The sequence below is a fragment of the Chiloscyllium punctatum genome, chromosome 39 (assembly GCF_047496795.1).
Source record: "Chiloscyllium punctatum isolate Juve2018m chromosome 39, sChiPun1.3, whole genome shotgun sequence".
Taxonomy (NCBI): Eukaryota; Metazoa; Chordata; class Chondrichthyes; order Orectolobiformes; family Hemiscylliidae; genus Chiloscyllium; species Chiloscyllium punctatum.
Genome location: NC_092777.1, coordinates 16,707,451 through 16,725,693, shown reverse-complemented (window position 1 = coordinate 16,725,693; position 18,243 = coordinate 16,707,451). Strand labels below are relative to the sequence as shown.

At 40.8% G+C, this 18,243-nt stretch overlaps 1 protein-coding gene across 3 annotated transcripts in view; it reads right to left on the bottom strand.

The window, feature by feature from the left end:
* cacna1g (calcium channel, voltage-dependent, T type, alpha 1G subunit) overlaps positions 1 to 18,243 on the bottom strand; it is a 303,314-nt gene that overhangs the window by 86,075 nt on the left and 198,996 nt on the right. For 2 of the 3 annotated variants that reach the window (XM_072558230.1, XM_072558231.1), the window contains 4 exons: positions 10,301 to 10,427; positions 9,835 to 9,960; positions 7,114 to 7,203; positions 2,970 to 3,162 (listed from right to left, as the gene is read on the bottom strand). In XM_072558230.1, the coding sequence (XP_072414331.1) occupies positions 2,970 to 3,162; positions 7,114 to 7,203; positions 9,835 to 9,960; positions 10,301 to 10,427 (536 nt within the window). Of the gene's footprint in view, positions 1 to 2,948; positions 3,163 to 7,113; positions 7,204 to 9,834; positions 9,961 to 10,300; positions 10,428 to 18,243 lie in introns of all 3 variants that reach the window. The other variant, XM_072558229.1, reaches the window with a different exon arrangement.

The following is an 18,243-nucleotide window of genomic DNA, read 5'->3' as shown; positions in this document are numbered from 1 at the left end:
GGAAGCTTTGCCAGCTGGATGGGAACTTGAGCGTGATTTCTGACAGAGGATATAAAAAGAAAGCCAGTTATGGGGTTTTGAAAAGCTGCAGAGGTAAGTGGTAAGCAGCAGAAACAAATCCTAGCATCAACCAGAGACAAATTATGGAATAGTGTTACAAAATTAGAATGAGAGGCACTCCATTTGAATGTATGGATCATTCACAACAAAGGATGTGAATTAGTGGAAGTAAATCAGTTTATGGTTTGCAGGATCTGTAGGAGAGTGATGTTTGTTGACAGGAAGCCAAAGTAAGTGTTTCAGTCCAACAAACTTGCTAGAAAGCGGTCCTTTTCAAAACTGCAGTCTGTCAAGAATTTGAAATGGAAAGGGAAATATGTCCACTGGAAAGATTGTCATGTATATTAGCAATGGCAGAGATGATGAATTGATGAGTTACTGATTTCCCTACGTGCTCATTAAAACAACTTGACTAAAACTGACCACCATAAGGTTTGCAGATTATTAGAGAAAAATGTTGTGTTGTGTGATTGTTAATACACTTTAGAAACCTCACAAAGCGCAATATAACACCAACCATAAGACCTGCTGTTCTAAGTAAAAGGTAAAGTCACCATATTCCTGCTTTCTCATTAGAGGGCGAGAGAGTCATAGAGATGTACAGCATGTTCAACCCATCCATGCTGACCAGATATCCCAACCCAATCTAGTCCCACCTGTCAGCACCCGGCCAATATCCCTCCAAACCCTTCCTATTCATATACGCATCCAAATGCCTCTTAAATGTTGCAGTTGTACCAGCCTCCACCACTTTCTCTGGCAGCTCATTCCATACTCGTACCACCCTCTGTGTGAAAAAGTTGCCCCTTAGGTCTCTTTTATATCTTTCCCCTCTCACCCTAAACCTATGCCCTCTAGTTCTGGTCTCCCCGACCCCAGGGAAAAGATTTTGCCGATTTATCCTATCCATGCCCCTCATAATTTTGTAAACCTCTATAAGGTCACCCCTCAGCCTCCAATGCTCCAGGGAAAACAGCCCTAGCCTTTCAACCTCTCCTTATAGCTCAAATCCTCCAACCCTGGCAACATCCTTGTAAATGTTTTCTGAACCCTTTCAAGTTTCACGACATCTTTCCGATAGGAAAGAGACCAGAATTGCATGTAATATTCCAACAGTGGCCTAATCAATGTCCTGTACAGCCGCAACATGACCTCCCAACTCCTGTACTCCATACTTTGACCAATAAAGGAAAGCATACCAAATGCCTTCTTCACTATCCTATCTACCTGCGACTCTATTTTCAAGGAGCTATAAACCTGGACTCCAAGGTCTCTTTGTTCAGCAACACTCCCAAGGACCTTACCATTAAGTGTATAAGTCCTGCTAAGATATGCTTTCCCAAAATGCAGCACCTCGCATTTATCTGAATTAAACTCCATCTGCCACTTCTTAGTCCATTGGCCCATCTGGTCAAGATCCTGTTGTAATCTGAGGTAAACCTCTTCACTGTCCACTACACCTCCAATTTTGGTGTCATCTGCAAACCTACTAACTGAACCTCTTATTTTGGCATCCAAATCATTTATGTAGCTGACAAAAAGTAGAGGACCCAGCACAGATCCTTGTGGCACTCCACTGGTCAGAGGCCTCCAGTCTGAAAAACAACCCTCCACCACCACCCACTGTCTTCTACCTTTGAGCTAGTTCTGTATCCAAATAGCTAGTTCTCCCTGTATTCCGTGAGATCTAACCTTGCTGGCCAGTCTCCCATGGGGAACCTTGTTGAACGCCTGACTGAAGTCCATATAGATCACCTCTACAGCTTTGCCCTCATCAATCCTCTTTGTTACTTCTTCAAAAAACTCAATCAAGTTTGTGAGACATGATTTCCCATGCACAAAGCCATGTTGACTATCCCTAATCAGACCTTGCCTTTCCAAATACATGTACATCCTGTCCCTCAGGATTCCCTCCAACAACTTGCCCACCACTGAGGTTAGGCTCACTGGTCTATAGTTCCCTATCTTGTCCTTACCACCCTTCTTAAACAGCGGCACCACATTTGCCAACCTCCAGTCTTCCGGCACCTCACCTGTGACTATCGATGATAACAAATATTGTTGGTGAGTTTAAACTGAGGCTCACTACACCTTGGGTAAGAGATAAAGTTGAGAAGGTGGGACTTTCATGGTAACCTCAACTGGTACACTTGCAATTAGCATCACTCTACTTAGCAAACCAACTGTCCAGTCAACTGAGGTAATCCCATCTATTGAACTACCACAGTAAGAGAGTGTTTGCTACACAGGTTCAGGACAAGCAAGAGGCTCTGAGCAGCTGGCTTACAGTGTATGGGTCTCAGTACCAGCTCCTTATCCAGTGTAGACCAACAATAATACTGTACACTACTGAGGAGTGTTCCCTTTCAGACTGAATGGCAGACTAAGCACCTTAAGCTTGATAATGAGGTGGCTATCGCCTAGTTTCTGAGATTTGCTTTTACTGAACAAATATTGCCTGACGAATGTGCCTAGTTAAGGGTTGAGAAGCAGTCGTGATATATGTGGTAACCCCAAAACCCAATGAAACAGTGATCATACCTTCCAGGTCAATTGTGCAAGACATTGGGCCCTTCAGCTGGCAGAGTATTGTGCAGCAGGGACAGCCATCTGATGGCAGAATGGAGCCACTAATATCTTTGCACTAGTGTGTACTATACTCATGAGAATGCTTTGGGTAAAAGACAGTTTGCCCTCTGGAGGAGTTGCTGCCAAAACATGCAAGCGAGGTAATGACAGGGCAACTGTTCACTGGGCTAATGGGATTTTACTTCTGTATCATGCAGAGGCCTAACAGGCATGCTCTAGGATATCCCAATTGTCAGGCACTGAGGGAGTGGTGTCAAAGGTCAAGCACGACTCAGAAAGATACAGGAAGGACTACCGACCAGCCAGCTGTTTCTCCTTACTCCGTCTCTTTTTCTCCATCCGTCTGAGGCGCTTCTCCTCCCGCCGCTTGGCCTCCTCCACCTCCTGGTGTTTCCGGCACTTGTGGAAGTTCTCCACAACCACACCCACAAACATGTTGAGCACAAAGAAGGCGACGATCAGCAGGAAAGAGATGAAGTACAGCAACATCCAGGGGTTGTAATTCATTATTGGCTGGAAACATGAAGACAGTAACTTAATAAGACACTTAAAATTATGGATTCACACAGCACGGGAGGAGGATATTTGGCCCATCGTGTTGGTGTCAGCTCTTTGAAGTATAATCCAATTAGTCCCACTCTTCTGATCTTTCTTTTCCCTTTCAACTATACATCCAGTTCCTTTTCTGAATCTTACTATCGAATCTGCTTCCATCACCCCTTCATGACCAGACCATGATGATCTGTGGTGTAGAAGAGGTAATCCCAGCAAGCCTTTTGTTCCTTTAGCTATCAATTTAAACCTACCTCATCTGGTCATTGACAATCCAGAGTCAAAAAGTGTCGTGATGGAAAAGCATAGAAGATCAGGCAGCATCCGAGGACCAAGAGAGTTGATGTTTCAGGCATAAAGCTTTCATCAGGAACTCTCCTGCTCCTCGGATGCTGCCTGATCTTCTGTGCTTTTCCAGTGCCACACTTTTTGACTCTGACTCTCCAGCATCTGCAGTCCTCACTTTCTCCTCACTGACAATCCAACCAGTGAAAATTAATTTGCCATCTTTACTCTTTCAAAGCTCCTCATAACCTTGAACAAAGTTAAAAATCACACAACACCAGATTATAGTCCAACATGTTTATTTGGAATAATTATTTGGCATTATTTATAATTTTAATCTGGTGTTGTGTGATTTGTAACTTTGTCCATCCCAGTCCAACACTGGCACCTCCAAATCATAACCTTGAACAGTTCTGTTCAAAATTCCATTAAATATCTCTGCTCCAAAAGCAATATTAGTTCCTATTGAAACATCTCCTCTAGCACTGATTCCTGTTCTGGTTCCTTAGCTATGATGAAGGAAGTTGTGACAGCACACTTAGAAGTGGGAAATCTGTGTATTGCACAGCATATTACTTTCAATCTTCTTTCTTGGGATATTGGCATCTGACAAATTCATAACTGCCCCTTCACTGTCCAAACTCAGTTAAGAGTCAACCACATTGTTGTTGGTCTTAAGTCACATGTAGGCCAGCAGATTCCTTCTCTAAAGGGTGTCAGTGAACTAGAGGTTTTTTTAACAGTCAGTTTTATGTTCATGATTTGGAGATGCCGGTGTTGGACTGGGGTGTACAAAGTTAAAAATCACACAACACCAGGTTATAGTCCAACAGGTTTAATTGGAAGCACACTAACTTTTGGAGCGTCGCTCCTTCATCAGGTGGTAGTGGAGGGCTCAATCCTAACACACAGAATTTATAGCAAAAATATACAGTGTGTTGTAACTGAAATTATACATTGGAAAATTGATTGTTAAGCCTTTCATCTGTTAGAATATCATGGTAGTTTCACTTCTTTCATGTGTAAGTCACAAAACCTTTTTTTAAAACAGTTGCATTCTCAGGTTAGCTGTTAACAATGGTGATAGCTAGACAATATGTTGAAGGTGAAAATGTGTTGCTGGAAAAGCGCAGCAGGTCAGGTAGCATCCAAGGAGCAGGTGAATCGACGTTTCGGGCATGAGCCCTTCTTCAGGAATCCTGAAAAGGGCTCATGCCCGAAACGTCGATTCTCCTGCTCCTTGGATGCTGCCTGACCTGCTGCACTTTTCTAGCAACACATTTTCAGCTCTGATCTCCAGCATCTGCAGTCCTCACTTTCTCTTAGAATATGTTGAAGGTGTTAGCCCCCTGTGTTCTCTGTCTATGCCATGATGTTTAGATTGATTCTAATCTAAAAAGTGAGATAATGGAGTTTTACATGAATGCATGCAGTTTTTGAGAAAAGTACAATGTAACCCTGCAGGTACAAATTCACCCCACAAAATATATGTGTGCATGTGGGTCTTTGTCTTTGTGTGTGTGTCTGTCTGGGTTGGGGGTTGTGAGTGTGAGAAAGTGTGTGTGTGTGTGTGTGTGTGTATTGAGTGCAGAGTGTCATAAGCCTGTGAGGGGGTGCGTGTGGGAGTGTGTGTGTCTGTAAGGGTGTGTGTGTGGGTGTCTGTGTGCATGTCCTTGTGTATGTGTGTCCGTGTGTATAGGAGTGTGTGTGTGGGAGTGTCTGTGTGTGTGTATAGTGCAATGGTGGTCATCTGTGATGTGACATGAACCCAAGGTCATGGTTGAGGCCCTCCCTATGGGTACCGAACTTAGCTATCAGCCTCTGCTTGGCCACAACCCCCAACCCAGACAGACAGACAAAGACCCACATGCACACATATATTTTGTGGGGTGAATTTGTACTTGCAGGGTTACATTGTACTTTACTCAAAAACTGCATGCATTCATGTAGAACTCCATTATCTCACTTTTTAGATTAGAATCAAATCTAAACATCATGGCATAGACAGAGAACACGGGGGCTAACACCTTCAACATATTGTCTAGCTATCACCATTGTTAACAGCTAACCTGAGAATGCAACTTTTTTAAAAAGGTTTTGTGATTTACACATGAAAAGTGAAACTATCATGATATTCTAACAGATGAAAGGTTTAACAGACAATCAATTTTTCAATGTATAATTTTAGTTACATCACAATGTGTGTGTGTGTATATATATATATATATATATATATATATAATATATTAGCTATAAATTCTGTGTGTTAGGATTGAGCCCTCCACTACCACCTGATGAAGGAGCGACGCTCCAAAAGCTAGTGTGCTTCCAATTAAACCTGTTGGAGTATAACCTGGTGTTGTGTGATTTTTAGTTTTATGGTCATTATTACTGAGTCTAGCTTTTAATACATGATTGTTTTCATTGAATTTTATTTACAATCCACTTGCTGCTGGGGTGAGATTTGAATCCATAATCCCAGAAATATTCTGGGCCCCTGGAATTACTCAACCAATGATATTACCACTCCACCACCATCTCCACATTCTAACCCTGTAGTGATTTTGTCAATAATAGTGAGGAGGTCCAAACATGAGGACAGAACAGAGAACATTATTGAGATAACGGTACAGGGGACCTAATGGTACAGGAACCATTAGGGTCAGCTCATGGCTATTTCCAATTGCTGTAGATAGCAGTTTGGATCTCTGCGGCCCTTATAAAGTCATACAACACAGATACAGACCCTTCAGCCCAACTTATCCATGCCAAACAGGTATCCCAAACTGAATTGGTCCAATTTGCCTGCTTTTGGCCCATATCCCTGTAAATCTTTCCCTTATCCATGAACTTGTCTAAATGTCTTTTAAATGTTGTAACTGTACTCACCTCTACCACTTCCTCTGGTAGCTTGATCCATATGTACACTAACCTCTGTGTGAGAAACTTGCCCCTCATGTCCCTTTTAAATCTTTCCCTCTCTCCTTAACTTTATGCCCTCTAATTTTAGACCCTCCTACCTTGAAAAAGGACCTTGGATATTCACTTTATCTTTATCCTTCATGATTTTAAAAGTCTCTATAAGCTCTTCTTTTCATTGGAAGATTTCAGCAGTGGCTATTGAAGAGCCTGCCGCCCAGCTTTCAGCATTTGAAGACTGATGTGAGGACACAACAGTACTTTCATTTTGACTGTGAATCTTAACCAATGAACCATCAAATTGGAGTGGAACACCAATAGCATTTCCAAGTAGGAGATCAAAACTGGCTTCACATTATTTCTGGAATCACTAACCACCAAAAATGCATGGAGAAGGGACACATTTAAAATTTGCTATGGTTATGTGGACACCATTTCTTTTCCAATTGGAAGGTGGCTTTCCCTCCATTAGGGATGGATTGCATAACTCCTCTTACAAATATTGATGATTTGAGCATTATGAATGGGGATGCCAAACCATTGGAAAGATTCATTCCTGTTTATGGGGATACAGTATATCTTGATGCACTGTGAACAGCGATTCCTGGACTACTGGGAATAATGTTTCAAGGAGCAGCCACAATGAGAACAACTTTCTGAGATTGGGAATGAACCTTGAACAATCATGGGATTTGAATTCAATGTTACCTGTTGATCTATTCCCACTGCATCCAAACCATCATACATAATGTCGACCCAGCCATCCTTCGATGCAAGAACAAACAAGGACATCAGGGCCTGTTAGAAGAAAATAATAAACTTATGTCAACATGTTATTAATCACATATTATGCAGGGGTGATCACTGAAATGAGTACTGACAGCAAGATTAATCAGTTTTATTTGGAGAGAGATAAACATCACGTGGTCTGACCCAGGACTGCACAGGTCAATGACACTGTTGACCTTGGCTTTCAGCAAACCTGATCTCTTACTGTCTAAATAAACGCCAAGCACGGTGAGATTTGCAATTCTTTCATTTCCAAAGCAGAGCTTACTAAATGTAAGAACAAAATTAATGGACAAATGATGAATGGCTCAGAATTTAAATTTGTTCTACATTGTGTTTCACAATTTGGACAACAAATGTTTTAGGTTTGTTGACAACTGAGGAGAAATGGGCAGCACAGTAGCTCAGTGGTTAGTACTGCTGCCTCACAGCGCTAGGGTCCCGTGTTTGATTCCTGCCTCGGGTGACTGTCTGTGTGGAGTTTTCACATTCTTCCTATGTCTGCGTAGGTTTCCTCCCACAGTCCAAAAATGTGCAGGCCAGGTGAATTGGCCATGCTAAATTGCCAATAGTGTTAGGTGCATTAGTCAGGGGTAAATATACGGGACTGGATCTGGGTAGATTCCTCCTTGGAGGGTCGGTGTGGACTTGTTGGGCAGAAGCGCCTGTTTCCATACTGTAGGGAATCTAATCTAAATACACAAATGATGTGGGGTTAGCAGCACACGAACTCTGCTCCTGATTTTACTTGGCTCACGCAGCATTAATATTGGAGAATCAGAAAATGACTGTTTATGTTTTGAATTTAAAGAAATGTCAGAAGCATGATGCAGACAATTGTTTACATGACTCCTAAAATATTTGTAATAGGAAAATAATTGGACTTTGTAAAATAGATAGTTCAGAATAAGCAATAAAAAGTTATAATTCCAACCCAAAGTCAGGTTGTGCTGAACAAATTTATTATATATCAGCTTGGCTTACTGGTAGAGAGCTTTCATTTCTGCATTAGCCCTCCATCAAGACTTGAGACATAATCTCGACCTGGCATGGCATTACAATCATGAAGCACTGCAGCTTGCCAGGAAGACTTTCTTTTAATAAAAAGTCAAACTGAGGCCTGTTAAAACGAATGCTAAAACTGCTACAGCACTAATTAATATGAACGTTAGGCTGGTTTCTTGGTCAATGTACCCTTTTCCCCAATAGGAATCATCTCACTGGGGGCCTGTCACATGCAGCTGGTACAAAATGGTGGCTGAGGGTGCAAAATGTCTGCTCATATTACCTCAATCAATGCATTCCAAATTAGCTTGTGTTTTGAGCCTCAAAGATAAACAATGAGAATCACATGATGAACAGCTTTTGATATTATAACATGAGGCATTGATGTTATAGATCTTAATTTCTAAAAAGCTGCCTGACAACATTCTTTACTTAAATTGAAAGCACCTAAATTAAAGAATGCCATAACGTAGTGGTTACCAAATTGACTTAATAATAAGTAAAAAGGCACTGCTCCAACTTAGCAAGTCTAATTTGATATGAGTCATTAGTTGAGTCTCAGAAGATCAGTCTTGGAATGTGCTGTTCGCTGTAACTATTAATGATCCAATGGCCATTAGAAATAGAATGTCTAAACCTATAGTCAGAACCAAATTATTAAGAAAAGCAATGTTCAAAGTACAGGAAATTCATAAAACATGAGAAATAAACAAATAGCACTTAATGTTCATGAGTGCTAAAAACAAAAATGTGACTAAAAACAATAACCAAGTAGCACAGTGCAATTAAATGGTGAAAGTAATTTAAGTGCTATATTGACCAAACTTTGAAGGAATCAGATAAGGCAAATAAGACAATGGGATGTAACAGTAAATCTACAGAATTACACTGAGGAACTAATACTGCTCCTGTGAATTGTTTGCAACATTAAATATCCATAAGATTAATCTCTCAGTATGCTACAGGACCAGCAACACCACAACTGTCTTATAGTTGGGGCCTGGGTTTCTGGTCCCTGCTACTCAAATAATCTGGCATTAGCCAGACAATCTAGTGTAGGCCTGAATCCTGAGCTCAGGACTCTGGAATAAGGTTTGAACCTACAATTGACAGATCGAGAAGGGAGGGGGCTAACTGCTGACCCATGTCTGACATCCATATATGAGGGTTGTTAATATAATGTAATTTCACTTAACACCCACTCCTATACACTTAACATGCCCTGTGCAAATAGTGTGTGAAACACACTAAAACCCTCTCAATTATATCAATACACTGATTTGTTTTTACTATAGCTGATTACGGTCTCATGCACAGTGTGCACTACTGTCAAGGACTGAACAGCAAGTCTTCCTTAAAGATTTGTTCTTTTCCATTTTTGGGGGGTGAGGATGTCTTTGTGCACCAAAAGCCTGACTGAGTGACCTCCCTCTCAAAAATGGTCAGAACTTTCCAGGTCCCAATGGGACCACAACCTGTCGTGCCACTTCTGGGGCATCACTGAGATCCCTACCGTCACTCGGCCTTCAGCTGAAGGTGTGCCCCCTGCTCAGTGAGGGCATTGTCAGCCCCAGAACCTCTCCAGGCAGTTCGGAGAATGAGCTTGTGGAACATATCTTATACTTGCTGCCATACCTGCCCCAGGTTGTCAAAGTTGTACTTGTGACGGGTCCACTTATAGTTGGCTTGGAAGCAATCTGACTTGTTGGTGATGTTTCTTGTGTCTTCTCCAAGACAGATGTAAAACTTGCCTTTGAAGAGCTGAAATAAAAATGGATGCATGTACTTTGATTGTCTTTCTATGTCAGGGTTGTTTCATTGGAGAAAACAACCTTCACCACTAGATAGAGCTAGGCCCTAACCTTGGACAGGAAGAGACCCAAGTCAAGGACACACAGAGCCCACAACCCAGATAGAGTAGCCCATCCTAAGACAGTGAGAACCAACTCAAGAACGCAAAGAAAGCCCACAAAGAAAGAGCAGAGAGAGCCCCATTCTAGGCCATACAGAAATCCTACCCTCAGATGCACACAACCCTTACCTTCAGATACACAAAGCCACCCCTCTGCAATCAGGCCTGTTATTGGTTGAAGATACAGACCTGTACTCCCAGGATGCCAAAGATGATGAAGAAGGCGCAGCAGATGACCACAATATTCCCAATGGGCTTCAGAGATGACATCAATGTTTCAACAACGAGTTTGAGGCCTGGTGCTCGGCTGATGACACTGATAGGAGCAGGAGAATTTCTATCAGTCTGGCTGAGCTGAATGACTTTTACACCAATATGACATTTACACTTTACACATTGGACACAGGAGGCAGAACTGTATTCCGCTCCCAAACATAGGTCTTGAGACAAAAATTTCCATGGGAACATATTAAAAAACACCCACATTGGCAAACAGCAAAATGGGTAACACGTTGACTCAATGGTTTGCACGGCTGCCTCACGGCACGAGGAAAGCAGGTTTGATTCCAGCCTTGGGTTCACTGTAGGGGCTCTATTATAAGTGTAATTTACACTGGATTCAAAATAACTGAATTTAGAAATTGATATTATTGCAAATAGGTAATTGTTAATGCTCTTTGGTAAGATGTTTGTCCATTTCAAACAATAAGTTTTGAAATTGTAGGTACTGCAAATAGAGCAATAACATCAGATTGCCAAGTGTGGCTCTCCCTTCCTCAAATTGATGGCATTCAATCTTGCTGCTATCTTAGATTAGAAGGGGTTGCATCTTTTATGAATCATGTTGAAGGATTTATGTGGAGTCTCCTCTGGCCTAGTGTAGTCCCTGGTTTACTAAACCAGGTCAATTGTGAATCAGCTGCAGTTTTGTGGTTTTTCTATTGAGTTTGCCTGTGCTCTGGGTATGGCAGTAGAAGATTGCTATCACCAATTTCAAAAATGCAGCAGCCTTCCCCAGACAATCCTTTCACCAGGACAATTTTGACTAAAGACTCATATAAAGTATCCACTGAACAATTCAAGATTCATAGAATTATACAGAACCTATAGCACAGATAAAGGCCACTTAACTGGTCAACGTCATTGCTTATAAACTGTATGAGTCTGTTACATCTCACTGTATGAGCATATCCATCTATTCCTGTCTTCCTTGTATACCTATCTAGCTTCCCCTTCAAGACATCTAATCTATCCTGCACTCTTTGTTACGTCACAGACAACTAATGAACTGTCCAGTGATTGGGAAAGCTAAAAGTCACACACATTCCTAAAATTAGCTTTAGCACAGTTAAATTGCCATTGTACCTTTGACTGACTGAATTGCTAGTGGCTCCAATCCCAAAAAGACCCAGTGAGCTATGGGAATGGTTACTACTTAGATGAGGGGAGAGGCTGGGTAAAAGGATCAAGATGTTGAAAGGTCACTTGTTTTGGCAGAGTACATGTTCTACACCTGATGACTCAGCTGAATAATGTTAATTATATAATTCAGTAAATCTGGAATAAGTGCATCATTAGAATGCATGGTGAAGACTAAGGAAGTTGCATTTCTGATGGAAAGTTTGGAAGTTGTGATGTTGTCTTGGACAATTTAAATTGATTGTATATTTCTAGAGGTAAATGACTTTCTACACCCTCAGTATAGAATAAGTGGTTGGCGAATATTTGAAAGCATTGTTCATATGCTGACAATTACATTTAACAGAATAATGTGCCAGCTGTAGCTCAGTAGGTATCACTCTCACTGCTGAGTCAGAAGGGCATGTATTAAAGTTCCATTGGTAAACAACAATTAAGGCTGATACTCCAGTGTAAGGATGTTGCGCTGTTGGAGGTATGATCTTTTAATGAGACATTAATCAGTGCCTCTGCCTTACAGAAAATATAAAGAGCTGGTTTTGGTTATGGATCTACAGAATGATAGAGATTGGAATCAGTTGAGCAGAAGTGTGTGTGTGTGTGTGTGTGTAGAGAGATTTGGAGATGCTGGTGTTGGATTACGATGCACAAAGTTTAAAATCACATCAAACCATGTTATAGTCCAACAGGTTTATTTGGAAGTACTAGTTTTTGGAGTGCTGCTCCTTTACCACCTGATGAAGGAACAGCGCTCAGAAAGCTAGTGCTTCCAAATAAACCTGTTGGACTATAACCTGGTGTTGTGATTTTTATGTGAGAGTGAGGTGAGTGTGTACATCTGTAAATGTTAGGGGCACAGTAGCCCTAGGGCTGCTTCCAACAAGCTCCGTCTTTACTCTGACCAAGCGCCCATTATATCATCATAGCAGGTAGCACTTACTTCACTGAATAAAATATCAACCAGTTCAGATTAATTTTTGACTGTCCACCCAAGTCTTTTTTTTCCTCATAGTACACTATAATTATGCATTTGTTTATATACTTATATTTATCGCCATCATATCTCCTCACAAGTTTTTCTTTTTACAAATTGAAACGATCTGTTCTCCCTAAAGTGTTAGTTAGTTAGTTTGGTAGAAGCCCCTGACTTAGACAGCGCCCCTGATGGTCTAAAGTCTGTACTTCTCTAGAAGGTTTTTAAAATCTTGTATTCCTTTTGCAGAGTACTTCGTTGACGTACATCTATTCTTTGTAACTACAGATATTGCTATAGAAAGTGATTTTTAATTCCAGCAATAACATGGTAAAAACTTACTGTTTATCCATTCTTAGTGGTGTCTTCTACGGTGTTATTGGCACCACATCTTAAATTTTTGGCAGTGGGATTAATTTCTCATTTTGCCTGCAGATCTGTGCTGAGATAGGTGATGTCAACTTTTTGAATGTTTTGGGTTTTCTCCTTCCTTCTCAGTAAATTCTTGGTGAAATCAATTTGTTTGTTCAATTGTGTTATCTGTAAGATTCATTATTGCTTGATGTGATACCCCTTACTTTTTGTGAGGATTCTTCCTTGGGAAGTAGGAGGTTGTACATTTTTCTTGAGCTTATCTCTTCCTCATCACCTTTGCCACTAATGGCAGACTTTGATTTGGAGTAGATGTTTATTACAATGTGTAGAAATTTCATTCAATTTAGTTGCAGATGCTTCCATTATCCAACTACCCCAAAATACCCTTTTGAATGGGGTGGAGGGTTCTGTTTCTGCCTGTTTGCTCGCATTTTGCCTCTAACTTTGTTGCTACTCAGACTCTAAACTCTCTTCTGTTTTGGTGGAAAACGTTTCAGACAAACCAACTTTTTCCATCTCATTTACAGAATGGAACAATATTTTTTGACCTGATGTAACTAACCTTCAAATATTCTGCTTTTTGTTGAGGTTTCATAAAGAACGAATGGAGTCCAGCAAAACTTTTGACCAGCTTTTCTCTGACGTTTTGTTGTATCAACTCTTACCTTTTGAATGAGATTGAAACTGGTACAACTCTTCTACACAGGAGTACAAATACTTAGTTGAAAATGTGTTGCTGGAAAAGCGCAGCAGGTCAGGCAGCATCTAAGGAACAGGAGAATCGACGTTTCGGGCATCAGCCCTTCTTCCTGAAGAAGGGCTTATTATGCCCGAAACGTCGATTCTCCTGTTCCTTGGATGCTGCCTGACCTGCGCCTTTCCAGCAACACATTTTCAGCTCTGATCTCCAGCATCTGCAGTCCTCACTTTCTCCTACAAATACTTAGTTACAAAGAACATGGGATTTCTAATATTTGGTGTCCACTAAGTTGGAGAGTTGCTTTAACGTACATTTAACATTAAATGCTATGCCCCTAGACCACATAGCTTAACTTCTGTCAGCTCTAAGCAGTGTTTTGTTAAGCAAAGCTCATTCTCTGATAATACTATAACACTAGCTCTCATGTCTAACTTGTAATTTGTCAGTTGCCCATTGAAACATCTGCATGCCAAGATATTTGGTTTCAAACATTGCTTTTCTCTTAGAAAACCTTGGATTTATCTTCTACTGAAGACTGTTCTACCCCGTTTATCTCTTAGTGCAGGTAGTTCTTTGGTGTTTTGCTTTTTTTGTACCGTATCCTGTTTTGTCACGTTTTCTGAAAGAAACCTACATGCTTACAATATGTGATTTCAATGAGGTATACTGTTTGCAGTTGTGAGGTATCTTTGCTCCACAGTGTTGGCAAGAACTATAATGTCTCTCCTACCTGTTGCACTAACTTGTCTGGTGTGGCCTTTGTGGTTTTAGTTAAGAAATTAATAAATTTCATGATTTTCTAGGATCAAAGACTATAGACTCATACAGTTCAGCTCTTTGGCCCATAAAGTCTGTACCACCAAAGCTACACTAGCCCCACCTTTCAGCTAGGCCCATATCTTTGAATATAATGAGGTTGTGAGGTTACCCACTTCAGTTACCCTTCGTGGCAGTGCATTCCAGTCCCCTCCACCTTCTGGGTGAAAACAATATTTCTCCAATTTCCTGTAAACCTCCTGCCTTTCACTATTAAATTATGCCTCCTTGTTATTGACTCTCCAACAAACAGAAACAAGCTTTTAATTCACCCTCTCTGTGCCCGCCATAGCCTCATACACCTCTATCAGGTTTCCCTTCGGCCTTCTCTGCTCCAAAGAAAACAACCTGAGCTTATCTAGCCTCTCTTCATCGCTGAAATGCTCCATCTCAGGCAATACTCCAAAAGTCCTGTACAGCTCAACATAACCTCCCTATTCTTATAAACTGTGCCTTAACTAAGAAAAGCAAGTACCCCATTAGCCCTTCTTAATCACTGTTTAAACTGTCTGCCACCTTCGGGGATCTGTAGACAAACACCTGAAGAAACTCTGTTTCTTTTGAGCTTCCTAGTCTCTTGCTGGTAAGGTCCTGGGGAGTGTCGTGAACAGAAAGACCTTGGAGTGCAGGTTCATAGTTCCTTGAAAGTGGAGTGGTAGTTAGATGGGATAGCATTTGCTATGCTTTTCTTTATTGGTCAGTGCACTGAGTACAGGAGTTGGGAGGTCATGTTACAGCTGTTCAAGACATTTGTTAGGCCACTTTTGGAGTATTATGTGCAATTCTGGTCTCCCTGCTATAGGAAGGATGTTGTGAAACTTGAAAGGGTTCAGAAAATATTTACAAGGATGTTGCCAGGGTTGGAGGATTTGAGCTATAGGGGGAGGCTCAATAGGCTACGGAGTGTTGAAGGCTGAGGGGCGACCTTATAGAGGTTTTTAAAATCTTGAGGGCAAAGGATAGGATACATAGATAAGGTCTTTTCCCTGGAGTGAGGGAGTCCAGAAGTAGAGGGCATAGGTTTAAGGTGAGAGAGGAAAGATATAAAAGAGACCTAAGGGGCAACTTTTTTACACAGAGGGTGGTGCATGTATGGAATGAGTTGCTAGAGGAAGTGTTGGAGGTTGATACAATTACAACATTTATAAAAGCATCTGGATCAGTATATGAATAGGAAGGGTTTGATGGGATTTGGGCCAATTGGCAAATGGGATTAGATTAATTTAGGATATCTGGTGGGTATGGATAAATTGGACCAAAGGGTCTGTTTCCATGTTATATATCTCTTTAACTCTATGAATATCAGGATTAAATTCCACTTGCCCATCTGACCAATCCATTTATATCCTCCTGTAACCTATGACCCACTTCCTTGTCAATCACCTGACCAATCTTTGTGTCATCTTTGCTTACAATGTCCCCTGCATTTTCATCTACATCATTTAGATATATCACAAACAAACAACAAACCAATTCCTGTGGTACGCCACTGGACACCAGTCTTCAATCACACAGACAACGTTCTACCACCCACCCTCTGTCTCCCTGCCACAAAGCCAACTTCTTTATCCAAGTTGCCAAGTTACTCTGGATCCCTTTGTGCTTTTAACTTCTTTATCAATTTCCCATGTGTGATTTGCTGAAGTACATAAAAGCTACAAAATCTACACCACCCTGATCCATTGGTCACCTGTTCAAAACATTTAAGCAGATTTATTAAGCATGACCTCTGTCTGACAAAAGTATTCTGACTATTTCTGACCGAACCTTGCTTCTCTATATGGAGATTAATTTTCTCATTCAGAAATTTCTTCAGTAGTTTCCCTGCCACTGATGTTCGTCTCACTGGCCTGTAATTCCCTAGTTTATCTTTATCACTCTCCTTAAAATATGGAATCACATTAGCTGTCCTATGCCAAGTTTTATCTTATCCTCTTCGGATTAATCTGTTTCACTTCTAGACCACTGCTTCATTCACCACACGGATAGCTTTGTCTAGAGTTAGGTCTTCTTTGGAATACACTAAATCTGATAAAGACTCATCTGTAATGCCTATAAAGGTTTTCTGTGAGTTCTGATTTTAAGCCACCACTAAGTCACATCTCTTTGTTAAACTGTACATATCATTAATGAAATCATCTCTGGGTTCATGTGGCTGCTGCATTCTTCAGTTAAATCTTGCTCCTTAAAGGATTTCATTAGTTCTGAGGCTGAAGCAATTGTCAGTACCAATACCTCTTCAAATTTGTCTGATATTTCATTTATATCTCAGTTTGCAATAACATTATTTGCTATCATTCAAATTGTGTTCAGGAATGTATTTACTTGTTTAGCTTCTGATTTATTATCAAGTTTACATGCTATTGTATATGTCAAAACTTATTTTCTTCAGAATGTCTGAATTGATGTTCTGTTTGGCCCATCTCTGAAATTAAATCTCCCTGGCAATACCATTTTTGATGCCTATACTTTCTAATGTGATTTAGAAGTTTATCTTTTTAAAGGGATTTTTTATTCTGCAGTATTGGAAGTTCACCCTTACTTTGCTGCTGTAATGTAGGTTTTCCTGTGCTTTATAGGCTCAATAAACTCCTACTGCATTCGCCTTGCCTTACAAACATATTTCTGTGTTCAACCACAATTGAGTATTTTAAATTGTCCATGACTTATCTGCTTTACTCAGCCAATGATTTCCCAGCTCTCCATTCCTGGAATATTGCATACTCTTTTGGTTTCAATCTTTCAGCCTTATCTTGTCGTACCTGTGTATTTGATCAGAGCTGCAACTTATTTTTCCTAATTACTATTACTTCAACCTGAATTAATGCATTGTTTAAGGTTTCTTGTTTTGTACAAGGGATTCTCTAGAGTTAACACACACACAAAACCCCAAATGTCTGGACTGAACCTGGGCTTGAGCCTGCTTCCACAGATTATTGCCTCATAGTGTAGTTTGTATCTCTGCATTAGAGCTGCAAATTTCTTCCGAACATTTCTGTCAGCTCTGAAATGCTTCCTGTGTTACTCTCTGGGTATTTTTCTATGTGGAGTGTTGCTATGGGGCATTGCTATTAGCTGTAATCTGTTAGTCTTGCAGTATTTGGGTGACCAGCATGTTTTAGTTTCTGTTTAATTTCAGTTTCTTGAAGGCCTTTAGTCTAATTTCTCTCTGGCACCATTTAGAAATAATACTGGTAACCACTGCACACTGTGTTATAGCAAGGACCTGCCACTGGCCCCACACTGCTGCTCACCGTGTTATATCTGTGGGCTGTTTCAAACCCGATGTGGTCTTGAGTAGATGAGAATAGCAGAAATGTTTTAAAGATATCCGCAACCCTCATCAACTGTGGAACAACCAATAGGCTGACTCATGACACATTGCATTAAAGAATACTCCCTACCTCCCTTTTGGACTTTTAACATCTTATCTTAACTCTGTGATTGTTGCTTTCTGACTCTCTTGCCATTGCAAACAAGAATGATTTACTTGATCAAAATCCTTCAGCATTTTGATATGTTTCTATTCACCCTTCTCCAGGGATGTCTTGTGGTGCGATGACTGGAGTCCCTGCTTCTGAGCTGGAAGGTTTCCAGGTTTGAGCCCCACTTCAGAGTTTGATGGGCACAGAAGGTACCTTCATAATGTCGCCAAACAGGCAGAGTAAAGAATTTGTAATTCATTCCACTACATCTGTGGCAGGCAGTGAGAGTGAGAATGTACCTGATTAGCCATGCTTGATGTCCAGTAACCTAACTACAGAAGCAGATATCAGCATACCCCTTGTCATAAAGAGAAATCATAAATCAAAAATCATAAAGCCATGCAGCCCAACGAGTCCACACATA